At 39.8% G+C, this 19,627-nt stretch overlaps 1 protein-coding gene and 1 pseudogene across 2 annotated transcripts in view; one reads left to right on the top strand and one right to left on the bottom strand.

Moving 5' to 3' along the window:
- Nucleotides 1-4,950: 4,950 nt before the first annotated feature.
- LOC308647923 (olfactory receptor 2T3-like) overlaps nt 4,951-19,627 on the bottom strand; it is a 668,743-nt pseudogene continuing 654,066 nt past the window's right edge. The window contains exon 2 of the transcript in view: nt 4,951-5,863. The product of the transcript in view is annotated as an olfactory receptor 2T3-like (transcript). The remainder of the gene's footprint in view (nt 5,864-19,627) is intronic.
- LOC308652353 (olfactory receptor 5AP2-like) lies at nt 16,750-17,748 on the top strand (the record flags this gene model as incomplete). Its single annotated transcript, XM_081300098.1, has 1 exon — nt 16,750-17,748. One exon carries the CDS (start codon nt 16,750-16,752, stop codon nt 17,746-17,748), a length of 999 nt encoding a protein of 332 aa, XP_081156224.1.

Raw genomic sequence — 19,627 nt, 5'->3', positions numbered from 1 at the left:
CTCTCTTGCAGACAATCATTCTCAATTTTTCCCAGTGTGAGTTCCAGAATGATGCTGGTCATCTCCCCTAACACAGAGGTCTAGTGACAGCCTTCATCTACACACTGTTGGTCAGGCTGCCTCCTGAGTAGCAGCCACCTCTGACCTGCAGGGTTTCAGGCTGAAGATGGTTTGTCCTGCCTTCTTGGCCACCTGTTTTCCTGTAAGGATGTGAATTGCAGTCCCAGGGTCCTCTGGAGGGTGGGAGGAAGAAAGAAACTGGGTCTTTTCTCTCATGTCTGGAGATGGTCCCTGGCAGCAGCAGCAGGAGGAGGCAACAGGACCAGGTGCATATTTCAGGATCTACCCCAACTACGTTCCCACAGTGGCTTGCAGGTGTCTGGTTTTCTGCATATCAGTAGTGGAGGGTGCCACCACAGCCCTGAGGGCCGTCTCCATCAGCTCTGTGGCAGGGTCGCAGGAGGCTCCCAGTCTGAGTTGCTAGCATTCCCCTCCTGGCTTCCCCAGCTGTGTCTCCAGGCCTTCGACGCCTCTATGACCAGTTTCCTGGGAAAACTCTCCTACACTCAATGTGCGTGAAGCTGTATGTGGCTGAACACAGTGAGGTTATGTTGCATTATGTTAATTATGACATAGTTGCAATCCTTCTTAAATACTGAATAGTTATATTGGGATCAGATTTCTAAGTGATACAATGTGGTAGAGCTTTTTTCTTTTTGATGTGTGTGCATTTAAGGTGAAGGATATGGTGTTCTGATAAACACAGTGAAATGATTACCAATGCCTGCCACAGTCCAGCAAATTGAGAGGTCCATCTCCTCCCACCTCACCTCTTCCGCGGTAGGTGATGCTAGTCGAGGGCTCAACACTGATGCGGGGATGGGCAAAGACTTGGGGGGTGCTGCCATGGGATGAGGGTGTTTGCAGGTGAAGACTTGGAATTGGGGAGTGGCCAGAGTGTTATAGGTTGGACTGTGTCCTGCCTAAAATGTCACACCATGAATTCCTAGTGCCCGGTACCTCAGAATGTGGCTTTATTGGGAAACAGGGCTGTTTCAGTTGCAGTTAATTGAAGTGAGGTGAGGTCCCTAGCGAGGTGATCGGTGTCCTCACACAAGGGGTGACCTGGACACACAAGCTGTTGTAACAGCTTTGGAGTCACAAAGCCATAGCCCAGGAGCCAGCAGGAGCTGGGGCAGAGGCCACAATCAGTTCCTGCTTTTCTCCTGCAGAAAGCCAGGGGCTCAGGGATGTCCTGACCTCAGACCTGTGGTTCCAGAACCCTGGAGCAACACTTCTGGTATTCTAGGCCACACGGGCCCAGTGCTCAGATACAGCAGCCCTGGAGAAGTGACAGGATCTCCTCTGCTCTTGGGAAGCATGACAACCTAACAGCAGTCAGATGGCCATCCTTCCAAGATGGTGCTAACCTGATGCCTATGAGGGAGATTATTGGAACAGCAGCACATGGGGAGTATGACGTTCCTATTTGAAAATCTTTAAAAAAGAACAATATTGGGGATCAGGGCTTCCAGATACTTAAATACACCAAGTCATCACTAATAGTTACCATAACATAAACGTGACATCTCAAGTTGTTAGGGAAAAAAATGGATTTTCTTTCTATTTTTAATTAACTTATTGAGTTAAAATTGACATGTAATAAAAGGTATAGGTATTACAAATAAAACTTTTAACTATTCCAAATAAAAGTGACAAATGTAACAGTAAATAAATTCACATATCACCCTCAGCTGAATTCCGTCTCAAAGTGAAACAACTATAAAGTACTTGCAATCTAAAATTCTTAAACCCTGGACATATGTTTCAGTATTAAAGCATGTCCTTGGATCCACCCAAATTAAGAGCATTTGACACAGCAGACACTCAGGTGGAAGGTCTATACTGTGAGAGGTATGTAAAGAATTTTTATTATGACAGAAGTAAATCTAGTAAGAATCTCCTTTCTTTTTTTAGTTTATTTATCTACTTATTTATTTCTTATATACATGACAATAGTGGAGTGCATTATATTCATAATTATCCATTCACAGCACAATTTTTCGTAACTCTGTATATAGAGTATGTTCACGCCAAATTATGCCATTTTACATGAGCTCTCTTTTTTTTGCATTGACAATCTTAAAACACCATGGTATAAAGGGGTTTTAAGAATTTTTTTTTAAAGGGAAAGATATAGAACCAACCAACCATAACGGCCCAAGTGTTGGGAGAGGGGAATTATTTAGGTATTTTAAATATTTGCATTAACCTGAAGGAGGTTAAAGGTTTCATGGGCTTTAAATGTCTCAATTTATAGGTTAATGAGCAAAAAATTAAGAAGAGAGTATATAAGTATTAAGCACAGAGAAAAATGGAACTATAGCAATATAGTTATCAATTGATTCTTACAAGCTCAGAAAAACAGAAAATATAGTACAAGCACCAAGCCTGGTGGAAGAGAGAGACATGTTCCAAATACAGCAGTGACCACAGTATTGGAAAAACACCAAATTCTCTATTTCAAAATCCAAATTTGTAGACATAAAAGCAAAATGAAATTAAACCTAATTAATGCTGCTTCCAAGAAATGCATAGTTGGGAGAAATAAATGGAGAAAAGATATTTTAGATAGAGGATAAGCTAAAGTAAGCTAGTTCATCAGACTAAATAAAAAAGTGTTAATAAAGATAATAAAACATAGAAGCGCAAATTTCGATTTTTATGTTAACGGAAAATGGTGCTAAACAATTAGCTAAAAGATGAAACTAAAAGGCAAAATTTAAGGGGAAGCTATGATCATCCCCTCTGCAAAAACCTCAGAGGGAACCAGCAAGATCTGAATGACACAAGTCCCCACAGACAGCGGGAGAACAGCGAGCTCAACAGGACTTCACATCCAGAACACAGACACACCCACCTTTCAGGACTCCCTACAAGAAGCTGAATTACACTTTTGAGAATAGAAATATTTGCTCACAATGTTTTAATTATAAATTCAATAAAAAAGTAGATGATAATGTTTCATGACAAAATATTTCTCTAAATGATGAATGGGTCAAAATAAAGTCCTCTATCAAAACAGTTGGCCACTTTGAAAATACCACCTACTGAGATTGCAGAGGCTTATGTATGTCATTAATACTTTATAAAATCTAAAATCAATGCTTAAACATTTTCTTTACAAAGGAAAAGAACAACAGATGAAATCCAGAGAGAGCAGAAAAAGTTTTTAAAACTTCTATTTGGAGCCTTAACAAAGCCAGAAGAAAGCTCATTAATGAATGACATTGATGGACATATCCTGGAATTGATGAACCATCCTCCAGACTCAGAAATGTCATAGACACTTACTAAGAATAACAAATCCAATGCATTATTACTTAATACAGTTGCCTTTCTGTGCAAGAAGTTGCCAAAGCTTATTCTTCCCATTAGACTAAAATTGTTCATTTAAAAAAGTGTGTATGTGTGTGTGTGTGTGTGTGTGTGTGTGTGTGTGTATATATATATATATATATATATATATATATATATATATATATATATATATATTTTGCTGGGCATGGTGACACATGCCTGTAATCCCAGCCACTTGGGAGGCTGAGACAGAAGGATCATGACTTCAAAGCCAGCATCATCAATGGTGAGGCACTAAGCAACTCGGTGATACCCTGTCTCTAAATACAATTCAAAATAGGGTTGGGGATGTGGCTCAGTGGTCGAGTGCCCGAGTTCAATCCTGGTACCAAAAAAAAAAATTTGTTTTCAATTAAAAAATAAAAATAAAATAAATAACACCTATGATAAAATAATATGTAAATGTATTTAATATCTATAATGTGAAAATAAGAATAAATGCATGTCTAACTGGTCTTTCATCTATTCTACTCATTTGGGCCATTTTGCTCTTCACATTTCTGTCATTTTAATTTCACTGATTTCCAAAATGAAACTATCCTAACTCTAGACAATTTGCTTTTCTGTTTTTTTTTTTTTTGACTTAGTAGGACTGACTAATAAAATCAGGAAAAACAACAACAACAAAAAACCACCTCCTTTCATGCACAATGGGAATAACCATCACTGAGAAGCGCCATGCACCCTCCATGGCCTGCAGGGTGGGATAACTGTTGGTCTGGAAGATGTGGCCCGTGTGAGCCCCTGGTATCCAGCCTCCACCATGACACAGCAGGTCAGGCTCCTGTTGGTGGTGGCACCTGAACAGCAGAGGGTCCCAAATCACATCCTTGCATGTTAATCAGAGGAAATGTTTAATTAAGAAACAGCAATCATCTCCTTATATCTTGATTCTGGAAAAACTACATAAAATAATAATGATCTTCTGGTTCTGGTGGATTTACAATATTCTCTTCATAGCATGATTTACGCTGGAAGAAGTAAAGGGTAGTGACAAGCCTAAAACTTATTTGTGGTTTTCTCAGTTCTATAAGTAAAAGCTAAAGAGACTAAGATTCTATAACATCTCACCTTCTTCCAAAGGTAGCATAGGTCTAAGTATGGTAGACCATCATCTACCATAGACTGAAATCTAAGGAATCCACCTAGAAAAAGCACTTTCATCAAAGCAGATGGCTCCATGAACTCTCTGGAATGTCGTTTGTTAGAAGTAGTTTTTATAGCCAAACAGTACTAAAAACATTCAGGAAATGATCTAGCTTTTAGTATCTAGAAAAGTGTGTCATTTGCACTTACTGAGATATGAGAGCAAACCTTGGAACATGGTGGGTTGCCACAGTGACCTACAGCTTAGGGGTATTTCAAATGAGAAAAGCCACATTCACTCGAGGGGTCTGCTGGGATCTGAAGTCTTCATGGAGAGGCAAAAGTATCCCAAGACTATGCTAAAATTAATGAAATAATGTAAAAGGCATTTTATATGGCTTTTCTTATGGTGGATATTGCAACACAATTACAAAGACTTAATGATTAAATATAAAGAACTGGAATGAGTAAGCAGTGTGGAGGAGAAATGCCACACCCAGGAGAAGGAAGTGAAAATGTGTGGGCTCCATGCTGGGCCCTCCAAGGAGAGATGGGGAGGAGGAGGGAGAGGAAGAGGCAGGCTCCCTCCCAGGTGCAACCGCTCAGGAACCTCGGGAAGAGCCTCCTTGACTGCAGCAGGCTTCTCGGAGCCGCAGTGACATCTCTGTCGCGCAGGCTGTGGATGAGGGGGTTCAACACAGGGGTGAGGATGGTGTAGAAGGCGGACACCTTCACATCCTGTTGTGCTGTGTGGTAGGAGCCGGGGAGCATGTAAGTGTAGATGGCCGCACCAAAGAAGAGTAGCACCTCTGTCATGTGGGAAGAGCAGGTGGCCAGTGCCTTCCTGTGGCCCTCGGCTGAGCTGGTCCTGTGGATGAGGAGCAGGATGAGGGTGTAGGGGCTGGAGATGACCACGGTGGGCACGAGGAGCATGAGGACGCAGCACAGGTACATGAGCATCTTGTAGAGGGAGACGTCCGAGCAGGAGAGCCTCAGCAGGGCAGGGGCCTCGCAGAAGAAGCTCAGGATCTTCCTGGACTTGCAGAAGGGGAAGCTCATGGTGATGGGCGTGAGCAGCAAGCCATCCAGTGCTCCCAGGAGCCATCAGCCAGACACCAGCAGACGGCAGACCCTTTGGTTCATCAGCAGTGGGTAATGCAGAGGTCTGCAGATGGCAGCATACCGGTCATAGGCCATGGCCGACAGAAGGAAAATCTCAGCCCCTGCCAGGGTCAGGTAGAAGAACATCTGGATCCCACAGCCTGCAGGGGAGATTGTATGGTCTCCCATGACCTGGCCCACCAGCATCTTGGGCACAATCACAGAGATGTACAGGAGATCCATGAGAGACAGCTGGCTGATGAAGGAATACGTGGGGGTCCAGAGGCAGGGTTCTGTATAGATCCAGAAGATGAGAAGCATGATCCTAGCAAGGGCCATCTCCAAAAATAAGCAAATGGGCATACATGAAAAGTTGCTGTGTGTCATTCGTAACAAAGGACATATGAATTAGAATCACCTCCAACCCAAAATATGGCTACAATAATAAATAAATAATAGCAAGTTTTGGGGAGAATGTGAATCGTTTAGATCCTCTGAACTGTAAGTGTTCACGTAAATGATACAGCAATCAAGGATAATGTTTTACCCTCACAAAAGTTAAGTATATAATTACTATACAATCTGGCCATTCTGCTTGTTTGTGTGTATATAAAAGAGACATTTACTCTCCTAAGTTCACTGTAGCATTATCCATAAGAAGGTTGAAAGAAAGCAAAGTTTCATTGATCTACAAATTGTTTTAAAAGACTGAAATGGAAATATTAAGAGAAAGAAAATTCAGACACCTGTTACAACATGAATGCTTATTGGGGATATTTTGCTAAGTGAAATAAGTCAGTCACAAAAGACAAATCCACTACAATTCCACCTACATGAGGTATATAGAGTAGTCAAAGAGAAATAGAAGTGGACGGATAGTTGGTAAGAGGCTGAAAGGATGGGGAAGCTGGGAGCAGTGGTTTCATGTGCCTACTTTCAGTTTTACAATGTGAAATTAATTCTGGAGATAGTTTGCACAACACAGAATATTCTTAAGACACTGAACTGTATACTTGAAATAACGAAACAGTAAATTTATGTTATGCGATTTAAATTGAAGTTGAGAAAATTCTATCACCTTCCCTCACACATTCTGTAATTGAGCAATATATGTGCCTCCAGGATTGCTCCAGGACTCTATGTTTGTAAAATACAAAAAAAAATTGTAAAAGTGTAATTGTTTAATAAAATGATTATTTTAATATTAATTGCAGAATCTCCTTTCTCTGTCATCTGGAAGATATAAAAAATCTATTATGTGTTTATTTGAAACCTATATGTACTGAAGAATTGTTTTCTAATTGTCTAAGTTCAGTACTATGGCTCCAAACATAAAGAATCTGCATTCAAAATGGACCAGAAGGTCTGAGCTCTTAGATTAGCTAGCCATCTCATTCCACAGAGCCATATTGGGGCCCACGTAGGCCAGGTGACAAGATATAGAGTATTATATAGAAAGGTTTTTGTCTTAAAATTGCAGAACTCCTAGCCAAGTGTTAGCTTTGCTTCCATCTGACTTTATAATCTAAATCAAGCCAGTTTGGGGTGCCAGTTTCTCAGAGTCAAACAAAAGAAGCAACATTCTCTCCTTCTGAAAGCTTCTGTGAACCTCAGGCCACCTGTACCTCTGACATCCAAACTGAGTCTAAGCCCTCTCCATGAAAAGACCCAACCTCAAAACTCTTCTTGCATATTCAATCCATCCAATTTAGATTACATAACTTGGAAGAAATATTCTGCACAACAGAGTAAACAATTAAGAGCATGAAGAGAGAGCCTAAAGAATGGGAGGAAATCTTTGCCAGCTGCTCCTCAGAGGATTAATATCCAGAATATATAAAGAACTCAAACAAAAACAACAATAACAATAACAACAACAAAACTCAAATGACCCAATCAACAAGTGAACAAATAAACTAGACACTTCTTAAAAAAGAAGAAATACAAAGGGCAACAAATATATGAAAAATGTTCAACATCTTTAGCAATCACAGATATGCAAATCAAAACTAGATGGAAATTTTATCTCACTCCAGTTAGAAAGGCAGTCATTGAGAATCCACATAATAATAAGCTGGAGAGGATGTGGGGAGAAAAGAACCCTTATGCACTGTTGGTAGGACTGTAAATTAGCACAACCACTATGGAAATCAATGTGGGGTTCCTTAAAAGACTAGGAATGCAACCACCACATGACTCAGCTATCTACTCCTCAGTGTTTATTCAAACAACAACAACAAAAATAAAGTTAGCATAGTATGAACTTTCCTCCTTAAATTTGTTCGCATTGGGTCTTTTGGTCACAGTGGTGAAAAAGCTGACAAAAGCACTCTCTATGTTATTTTATATCATTAATTCATCTGAAAAAAATCTTAATATCAAGAAGTTAATAATGTGTTGGTAGCAGCATACATAATTCTGCTGCTTCTTTCAAGTCTATAAAAAATATTCAATGTCCTTAGCAGTCAGGGAAATTAAATCAAAACCACTTTCAGATTTCACTTTACTCTAGTCAGAATGGCAATTATCAAAAATACAAATAATAATAAGTGTTGGTGAGGATATGGGGAAAAGGTACACTCAAACATTGTTGGTGGGAATGCAACCACTCTGGAAAGCAGTACGGAGATTCCCCAAAAGAATAGGAATGGACCCACCTCGTGACCGAGCTATCTCACTCCTTGGTATTTTCCAAAAGATCTAAAACCAGCATGCTACAGTGATGCAGCCACATCACTGTTTATAGCAGCACAATTCACAATAGTCAAGATGTGGAACCAGCCCTGGTTCCCATCAACAGATGAATGGATAAAAAAATGTGGTGTATATAGGCAATGGAGTTTTCTTCTCAATCTGACAGAAGAATGAAATTATGGCATTTTCCAGATAAACAAATGAATGGAGAACATCATGCTGATTGATATAAGCCAGACCTAGGAAGTCAAGGGTCAAATGATTCCTCACAAATGCAGAACCTAGAGAGAAATAAGTAATTTAAAAAAGGAGACATGGACTCTCATGAAAATAGAAGGATGAATAGTGAAGTAGAGGAAGGGGAGGGGGAGGGAAGAGAAATGCAGAAGGGGTGGAACAGCAGAATAAAGTCAGCCAAACTATGTCATGTACATGTAGAAGCATAGCACATTGAATTCCAATTTTATGTATGAAAAAGAAGGTCAGTTAAGAAAAAAACCAAAATCATCTATTTACCATGCCTTTGCTAAAAAATTTATCTAAAAATAGTAGAAGAAATTTTAATGCCAAATTTCGAATTGCCTTGAAGGGGAAATTGATGCATAACGGTGATGCAGAACATCAGAGATCAGATCTGTAGACCCACACGTTCTATACTTAAACTCAGATTTGGAGCAATTATGAAGTCACACTAAGAACTGCAAATAACATAACTATGTGTTCTAGTAGGTCAGGAGGTAGAGAATGGAACGTAATCGACTTCACCATTTGTTTCACGAAATTCCTAGGACTGAACACATCTGTGTGTGTATTTGTTGCTCTGCCATCGACCTGCTCATGAAAGATTCACAGATCCAGTGATGGCTCATAAAAACTCATCCAGTGACACCGCAGATTCCACTCTGGGGTCTGGGCCTCATTGTGTGCCCCAGTCTGAAGGTACTATGCCAAGTCCTAGCATGAAGCATTCCATCTTAAACCGTCTTATCCAAGACTCTTAAACCTTGTAAATACTCTTATTAAAGTACTCACTACTGTCAGTCGGGATGATTCTGCCCCCAAGGGCAGTGTGTTTTTTTATACAGACTTTGTGTGATAGTTAGAAATTCCCTGGTGGTTTTTATAGGTGCTAGTTCCTGAAGGGGACTACCTCACTTCTATGCCCTTCACTTGGTATGGGATAATGATAATGCCATACCAAGTGATAAAATAGATATATTTTTAAAGCAGACATGGTGATAAATGCTTTTTTAGTACATATGTATGTATATGGGAGAGGAGAATCTTGGATTTCTATTATAATATATAAGGTTCAAATATAAAAATTGGAATAATCATTAATTCTTCATCTCATTATTACATTTCACCTACATACTTAATGAAATAAGTATGTGCTAAATAACATGGTCATACATACTTATGTATGCAGATATATGTGCATTGGTGTGTATATATTTGTATATATGCACAGAATTTACCTTGAGTTAATTTATGGTAAACGATAACTTGGAATAGGTATTCAAGATGTGGTCCCTTTTAGTATGTTGAAAATGATTTCATCACAAAATAAATATTTTGTCTATTTATATAATATACTGTAAATGTTAGCAATCTGGGAAAATATCCCAGTAACATATAGGGGAATCAGTTGAGAAAGCTGAACATCCTTCACATTTACTTATGTAAAGGAACCTCGAAGGGTGTTTGCCTTGGTGCTCACTCTCTTTATCCACATGAGAGTTACTTTCAGAGGTTTGTGTCCACTGAGATTGAGTGGGAGATGGAGTGGTGAACTTAGTTCTCATCTCTTTTACCACAGACTATCTTACATCTTAACAAGAAAAACATCCAAAAACTTCCATCCAAGCTGACCCACATCAGGGCAAAGGGCAGCTTTCAAGTGATCTTAATTTTAGACATGAAATTTTCAATGAATGCTTTCAAACATTCTAATTCACGACAAAAGTTTCTGTAGAACGCTCAATAGGATCAGGAAAGCCACTGCTGTCTCAGAAAACACCTGTGAAAGTGGACCTTGACTCATTTTCTGGACTCCAGGGAAGTTGTTCCGTCCATCCATTGTACTACTAATAACGTTAACAGAAGCAATTATTACACTGTTTATTTAGGAACATGATTTTCTGTCTTTGATTGTTCTACTATTTATCTTACCAGTAAATGTATATATTTTGGGTACATTTTATTAATCAATCAACTAGAAGAAAAACTTCTAAAATATGCAATGAGCATAAAATAAATAAGGCTAGCTTAAGTGTTTTAAAAATTCTTTGTTAATAGTGGTTGTTCCTGAAAACTATGACGTGACTATCTTAGTTGAAATGATTTCTGTAAAGTCCATGCTGCACAGTGCAGAGCCTGGATCTCAGGAAGTAACCAACATGCCACAGTTTTCCTCTCCCAGAACGGTGTATTGGGCGTGCCTCTTGCAACTCACTCTGACTTGAGGTCTTCCAGATGCTTCAGGAGAAGCTTACAGAATTCACCAACCTTCTTACAGGTGGTGCATCTTCTGCATAGGTCCACATGGTCCTCAGGAAGAGGAAACCCTCTGCTAAATAGCTTATCTGCTATTTCAGAGTCTGACACTTACTTACTAGATGGTTTTCAGAAGACCTGATAATTTTACCCTTAACACACACGATAGGGTGCAAATCTCCCAGGGTGCCCAGAGGTGCAGTTTACATATATCTTCTCGTATCTTGGGAGAAAGGAGTCTCAGGGAGAGGTCACTGACTGAGACTGCTATATGGATTTACAAAGAGAATTACAAAGAAACAAAGAAGAAGAATTGGTAGAGTATAGGGAGGGGACAGGGGAGGGAAAGAGGAAGACCTTGGGACTGAATTGGAGAAAATGATATTGCACACCTGTATGGTTAGGTCCATTGAACATCCTTAGCTGTGTTGTTTGAATGCCTGTGATCATTTTACCATTCAGTAGCAAGTAGCAGCAATCATGAAGGCAATTATCTTGTTATTTGCATGTTTTCACCCACAACATGTACCACAATATTTAATAAATCATGGATGATAATTTTACATCAGATTATACTTTTTAAAAAGATAACATCATGTATATATCTGCATTACATATACATGTAATTTAATGTACATTTAATACATATTTACAAAAAAGGTATTGAATTCTACATTTAGTTTAATATATATTTATAAGTAAATAATATCATTTGAACATATGTTTTCTAAATAAAATTTTTAAAAAATATTTTTTTAGTTGCAGATGGACACAATACCCTTATTTATTTATCTTTTTTGTGGTGCTAAGGATCGAACCCCATGCCTCACACATGCCAGGTGAGCGCTCTACCTCTGAGCCACAACCCCAGTCCCTGAGCAAATATTTTTAAATGGCTGAAATAATTTGGTTTCTTTAAATATGCACCAACTTTGTTTAATACACTTAATAACCTTCATTTATTTTACTGTACCTTCATTTATTTTACTGAATCTTCCACTATTATAGTCATTTCAGTTATAAATACTGAAGACACTAGATTTCAAGAAGAGAGAGGGCTCCATTTTATCAAGTTTCCCAAACACACATTATAGAACTTAAAACTTGTTATGTGCCTGTATATATTCCAGACCATTTCAACACGACTTCAGAAATTATGAGGATAGTCGGTGAGCTCCATGAAGTTGAGATGTGTTTTACTAAAATTCTAATTCCATCAGTTAGCCTCTGGTGACATTGCAGCGAGTTTGTATGTTTTCAGGTCTTACATTTCATGTATATGATTTGGAAAATATTATGAATTGAAGGAATATTTCAAAGGTCATGTAAGCAAACATTTCCTCATGCATTATGTGGGTTAACATGTGGCATATGATTTTTATCAGTTTTGGATATTAGTTGTCACTCTAATCAGAAACACATAAAATGAAATCTTTGTGTCTTACTACCTATTTCTTATGTCAGTTAAAAAAATAACAAAATATGCCTGCAAATGTATTTCTGTCTTGGAGTTTAATTAGGTCACCAGCAAGCTAGAAGCCTGACCAGTACCTGTTGAATTTGATTGGCATGTGTTCATCCTCTTCTAGATAACAGCCGTGGGCCTGGAGTGGAAGCATGTAAACTTCCATTAAGCTTTCCAACCTCAAACTTACAAGCACATCTTACTTTCTTATTCTGAGGACAGTTGTGGCTTTGTGTTTGTCAGGTTCTGCTCTCAGATCTTTGCTCTGGGACTTCATCTTGTCTCCTTGCCAAGTCGCACGCAGCACCTGAAGGAGCCACTCTGCTCCTGTTAACACAGAACCGTGGGGAGCCACCCTGGGGACCGACACTGAAGGAACTATTATAATCCTCACTCTCAACTCTCACAAAATCGTGCTGAGATTTCCTGAGGTCAGAACTCACTGCAGAGCTGGAGGGGCAGCTGAGTCAGCTGAAAGGGAGGGCAGAGCACAGGGCACTAAGGTGAGGCTGACTTGACATTAATCAAGACCCTTCTTCAAGACCCTCTGCACAATTAAGTTAAATTCTAGCAAGGCAGCTAGAAAGCTAGATCAACCACACTTTGCTGAAGAACCCCAATGGAGCTATGAAAATGGTGGAACTCAATTAAACAGTGTTGGACAACAATGAACTAAGTTTTAAAAGCAGAACTATTAATAATGGCCATACTTAATTGTGCTTATTACATGGCCATGCTTTCTGGAGGACTTTTTATCTGTGAAACACTTTGGTCCTTATAGTGAAGTGCACACTGTAATTATCCACATTTAACTGGTCTCTCTACTAAAACATGGAAAGAACAAGACCTTTGTCCAGGAGAGCACCCACCAGGGCTCCGGTACCAGAGTCCCTGATGTTATCCACCTTCCTGCACTGATTCTACAGTGCAGCCTTCATATCACTACGCTTATTTTGCACAAGAGTCTATAATATATTTTTAGCATTATCAGGGACATTTATCAATACATAAACCAATATTTAGATCTTTTAAGTTGAAAATCACTGAAATGAATCTGTAACATGGTGTCTCATAGAAATACAAATGATTCCATTTAATTTTTTTAAACAACAATATTTAAGACATATGAATGCTTTAGTCTCTTGTCTAAAAAAGATACATTGTGGTATAGATTTTGAAATCAAATTTCCCATTTAGAATTGCAGCTTCATTTTTATTAACAGAGTGATTTTGGGTAAATGGCCTAGCTCTCCAAATTTCATTGTTCCTGTTTGTAAAATGAGAATGATCACAGTATTTACCTCACACAACAGTTTGCATAAGGATCAAATGAAACACCTGTATAGCAGTTGGTACCCTGTCTAGGATGAGAAATCACTCAGTATATTATGGAACTACAGAGCTCATTGCTCAAACTTTTCATTGGGCTACTAGCAGAATAGGAGGTAGAAATGTATCTTAATTTAGAGTTCAGAACTCATTCTGCAATATAATATTAACTTTGCACTCCATCATCCTCGAGAGCTCTTTGATCCCGCATTTTCTGATGACATTCATCCAAAGACTGTAAGTATTTGACATCCAGGTGTGACGTTTCATTAGATTTTCTACCTTGTTTCCATAAATGTAGGAATAGATGGAATAAGACACTTGGGGGATCCAATAGTATAACAACATGCACCTTAGCAATTGTCTGTTTCAAGGCTCTCATATCAGAAAGCTCACGCATGCTTTTCCCATTTCAAAGCTCGATTCAGACAGATCTAGACCCCGTGCTGGGTCGCTCATTTCTATGTTGTGTTATTTCAGGATTGGGGGTTTCTAAGGAGCACAGAGAAGGTTTGCAACAGAGGGTGATAATCCAGCAAAAGATCCAAAACAAGAGCACGCAGCAGTACTAGTGTTGCTCAGTGCTCACATTTAAAAAGGTGTCAGGTCAATGTGGGGCCAAGAGAAACAGCTCTGGAGTCAGGAAATAAAAAATAAGCAGGACAACTTGGCACATCTTGGCACATTTCTTAATGGTGAAACTCAGTGGTATTAGTATGTGGTACTGGTTGCTTTTTTGAGCATTAAAACAGTTTTAATATTTTTAGATTGATATATTATAACAATTATCCAATAGCTGGTGTTTTTTTTTTCAGAATTAGGTTTTGGTGACCTTCATTTTCTACATCAATCTGTTACAACACAGCTATAAATGCTTATCTGAAAAGCACTTATAATGGAGACTCTGGGCTGGGTGCATGGTGCACGCCTGTAATCCCAGTGGTTGGGGAGGCTGAGGCAAGAAGATCGTGAGTTCAAAGCCAGCCTCAGCAGAAAGTGAGGCGCTAAGCAACCCAGTGAGATCCTGTCTCTAAATAAAATACAAAATAGGGCTGGGGACGCGGCTCAGTGGTAGAGTGCCCCTGAGTCCCCAAAAAAGGAGACTTTTGTTTTCATGGATGTCAAGTCTTCAAATGTGTCAAAAAGTCCAGCTGCATGATTTTGCTCTGTTTTTTTTTTTTTTTTTTTTTTTTTTTGGTGATATTTCCTTTGTGAGATTCTTAGGCACTAACTCTCCCAGGAAGATGAGTGGCCTTTGATGAGACAGGATCATACTCCTGCTCCTCGGGAGTTAGCTGGTTAGTGCCTCCTCTCCTCAGGGCCTCCTATAAGACTATGACACTCTCTGCAGCAGGCTCACTGTGTCTAGGTACGGTGGTGTGCAGCAGGACAGTCATGGCTATGATTGTGGCAGTGTCACAGCTGTAACCATGCTTTGCGTTAACTTGACTTGCCTTGCTTTGTGCCTGGGATGGATTTGTGATCTGCTTCTTTATGCACAAGACTTTGGGATCACTTCCAGCAGTGTGAGCTGGCACTGGAAGTGGGCAGCCATGCTGTGCCCTGCCCACTGTGAGGAGCCTGTGAGTCAGTCCACCCAGAGCTGGAGTAAGAGAAGCACTTGCTCTCTCCTTCAACACATTGACTCCAACAGTCACCCAGTTATAGCTCCATCCCCGGCTCCATTCCAAGGAGGAAGTCCTACCCTACAATGAAGTTCCAGCTTACTGTAGCTCAAGGTGCCTTAAGATTAGCTGCTTAAATACATTATTGTTGTTTTGTGTGTAATATTTAATGATGAAGAGAGTGTATTGGAGGGGCAGTTATTATAGATAAAAAGGAAAAATAGTTTGATAATCATTAATTCAAGAATGGATTAATGAATGGTTGTAGTAAAAACAACACCATGTATTATTGGATTTCTTTTGCCTTGTATTATAACCACAACTTCATCAATCTTTAAAAAAATATATAAAATATATACCATGGTGGGGATGAGAGCTACCCTCTCAGTATGTCCACACACTTATTCATGGATACAGTACCTTTCACTGCAAAGGATATTGAGACAGGGCAGCAGGGTGGTGGTTATCTTGGTCCATCTAGAAGGATCCGATTTCAACACAAGGGCATTTAAGAACACAGGATGGTTACATACAGAAAAAGTAAGTCCCAGAGCAGAGAGGTCAGAGAGAAGAGAAAACGCTGTGCTTCCAGTTTTAAAAACACAAGGGACCATGGGCTAAGGAATGCAGGTCTTTAGAAGCTGGAAAAGGTGAACAAATTCTCCTTTAGGGCTTCCATAAGGAAGCGTGCTGGCTAACAAGTGCAGACCATGGGAGCTGCATGTATTTCCTTAGAACTGAAAGATCATTAATTTCTGTTGATTTATGCCTTTAAAGGTAATTTATTTCAGCAGTAACAGGAAACCAGTGTAGAAGGTGTGGCACAGGGCATGGTCTTGTCCAGACAACCAATGTCACTTGCCAACATCTTCCAGCTCTGTCTGATGACAGTTCTTATATGATGCAGGATTGGCTCAATGGCTAGTTCTCAGGGGCACTCATGTTCAACATTGTGCTTGTGTGTGTGTGTGTGTGTGTGTGTGTGTGTGTGTGCGCGCGTGCGCGCACACTGCAAGGCATTGAATCCGGGGCCTTGCACACTAGGCAAGTGTTGTGCCACTGAGCTGGACTCTCAGTCACTGTCTTTATTCTTTGATTTTGAGACTTCTCTAAAGCATTTTAAGAATAAAACAAAGCAAAGCAAAACAAAACAAAACCCTTAGGTAAGTGAAGTAAATAAAGTATGCAAAGTAGATCAGGGACTCATTTCCATATATTGTTGGTGAGATGACATGGGTAATACTGATAAAGGTCATCGTAGGTAACTATAGGTGTTTGCAGGGGCAGACTTCTTATGTCAATGTTTATTTGAGCCCATTTTATTTCCTTTTCAGCAGAGGTTTTTCCAATTTCATGGCCTACGGAATCCAATAAACCAAGACACTGTAACAGGATTATAAACAGAATGCTTTTAGTACCATGTGGAGATCTCTAGTTTTATTTGAACCCTGAGGCAGTAAGTTGTACGGAACTTGCAGAGTTTCCCCTTCCAGGCCCTCTTCCTCCTCCGCCTCCTCCAGCTGCCATTACACAATGGCCAACACTACCCAGGTGTCAGAGTTTATCCTACTTGGCTTCAGGGGCGGGCCTGGAATGCAGAAAGTTCTGTTTCTGGTCCTTTTGGTGCTGTATGTCCTCGCCATGGTGGGAAACTTGGGCATGATTGCAATCATCAGGGACGATGCTCACCTCCACACCCCCATGTACGACTTCCTGCAAAGCCTTTCCTTCCTGGACGTCTGCTATTCTTCCACAATTGCGCCCAGGGCTCTGGTAAACTGCCTGAAAGATGACCGTAGGGTGTCCTTTGCTGGGTGCGCTTCTCAGTTCTTCTTTTTGTCTCTGTTTGGCACCACCGAGGCTTTCCTCCTGGCTGCCATGGCCTACGACCGCTTCTCTGCCATCTGCAACCCTCTTCTGTACCCCATGAGCATGACTCCCCGGGTCTGTGGACTACTGGTGTCCGGGTCCTACGCATGGGGCCTAGTGAATGCTGTCACTCAGACAACAATGACCTTCAGGCTGTCCTTCTGTGGGCCAAATGAGATCAATGACTTCTTCTGTGACGTCCCCCCACTCTTGTCCCTGTCTTGTTCAGACACCTCTGTGAACCAGTGGGTTCTCCTTGGCCTGTGTGGCTCCATCATTGTCAGCACCTTCTTGGTTGTGTTGGTCTCCTACCTCTGCATCATCTCAGCCATCCTGAAGATCCGCACCGTGCAGGGACGCCACCGAGCTTTCTCCACGTGTGCCTCCCACCTCACTGGGGTGTGCTTGTTTTTCGGGACCGTGTTTTTCATGTACGCACAGCCCAGTGCCATCTCCTCCCCGGAGCAGAGCAAAGTGGTGTCCATCTTTTATACGGTTGTCATCCCCATGTTGAACCCCCTCATCTATAGCTTGAGGAACAAAGATGTCAAGCAGGCTCTGAAGAGGGGCAAGCAGAAGCTCTCAGGGGTTCTGGGTCTGTGGATCTCACAAATCAGTCTGGAATCTGCTCCAAACCACCGCGGCTCCTGGGTGCGCACTTAGGTGGCTTTACCAGCTTCTCCGTTTCTGTATGGACATCTGTAATGTAGAACACAGAGTGTCCTTTAATTGTCTTGATATCTTTAATAATAAGCAATATCAAGGTTTATGGGGAATAAAATGTTACAACTGGAACAATGGATGATTGAATAGGCAGAAATAGTGTGTCATTTTTTACCTCATATTTCATATAGCATCTTGATCAAGCACCACCAGAAAATAGGTATAAATTGTACTTTTATAAAATCAGTAAAATGTTTATCTTGAAGTACACATGCAAATCCTTCCCAAAGGTAAAGAAAAATAAAATGCTTCAGTGTTTCACCTAAAAATATTTAGAAATACATAATTTAGTAATTAGCATTTTTCGTATTAAATTTATATATGTTAAGCAGACTTTGTGGAAGCATAATTGACACACTCAACAATTAAGATGTACATCATCTTTTGTGGGCACCTTGGAGGATCTGGCTCTTTTCCTGAACATAATTATTTTGAGATGCATCCAACTAGTAGCAATATCAATGCTCTATCCTTTCCATTTTGGGATAATTTTTCACTGTATGAACAGACTATAATTTGTTTATTGCTTTGTGTGATGATAAACATTTGGGCTGTTCTCAGATTGGGGCTATCACACATATAGAAATGATGGATATTTTTGTGAATAAATCTGTTTTGGGGTGTTTGCTTTAATTTCACCTAACTAAATACCTGAAGGGTGGAAGGGCTGACTGTCATAGTTAATACAGGTGGCTTTTCAGAGTTTGTGCTATTTAATGCTCTCGTCACCAATGCGTGCCCTTCAGTCCTCTGCATCCCTGTGAGCATTAGGTATGGTCTGCCTTCTTCATGAAAGCTCTTCTAGTAAATATGTGGTTGTGTCACATTTTGATTTAACACGTGTTTGCTAAATGCAAAATGATAGAATCTTCATGGACTTACTTACCATGTGAACACCTTTGCTTTGTGAAATATCTGTTTAAACTTTTTGCTCTTTTTTCCCCCTTGGGTGGGAAAAAATCATTTTTCTGATTATGGAGGTCTAGAAGTTCCTTATATCTTCTAAATAAATGCCCCTGATGAAATACATGATTTAACGTCTGTCCCCACAGTGTGACTTGATATATCTTTCTTTAACATTGCACTTCTAAGAGCACAGGTTTTAGTTTTTTATTAAATCCAATGTATCCATTTATGAGTGGATGTGTTTGCATTGTCTTACTTAAATAGATCTTTAATCCAAACGCATAAGTTCTTAGTTATGTTTTTCTACAGATACAGTTTTGGGCTTACATTTGGGTCCAAGGATCAGTTTCAGTTAATTTAAATAGTGCCAGGCTGAGTTCAAGTTTCATTTTGCACATAAATTCCAATATTTCAGAACCATTAACAAATACTAGTCTATTTTCAATGAATTATCTTGGACTTAGGTTAAAAATCAGTTGCCGAACCATCTGGGGATTTTGTTTCCTGAAACTGTTCTCATATTCAACAGAATATGAGATAGATCAACAAATAGATCAACAATCTATTTGCCGATCTTTACACCATTAACAAATGGAATTACACCAGCTTCTGCATCACAAAGAAAACTTTACAGTTTTCATACTTTTACAGACTGATCACTGAGTGTTTCACGGTTTTTGGTTTACTTTAGTTTTAGTTTTATGGTGCTGGCAATAAAACTTGGGACCTCATGCATGCTAGGCAAGTGTTCTAACTCTGAGCTGTGGCCACAGCTCTATTTCATGGTTTTGCATTAGAGTATTAATGCTGTTGAAATGGCCATACTAACAAAGTGAGCTACAGGTTCCATGCAATTCCCATCAAATACCAAGGCAAAAACCACCCTGAAAGTCATATGGAAACACAGGGTCCT

The sequence above is a fragment of the Spermophilus citellus genome (assembly GCF_964194105.1).
Source record: "Spermophilus citellus genome assembly, chromosome: 1".
NCBI lineage: Eukaryota > Metazoa > Chordata > Mammalia > Rodentia > Sciuridae > Spermophilus > Spermophilus citellus.
This window is presented reverse-complemented; position numbering and strand designations above follow the sequence as displayed.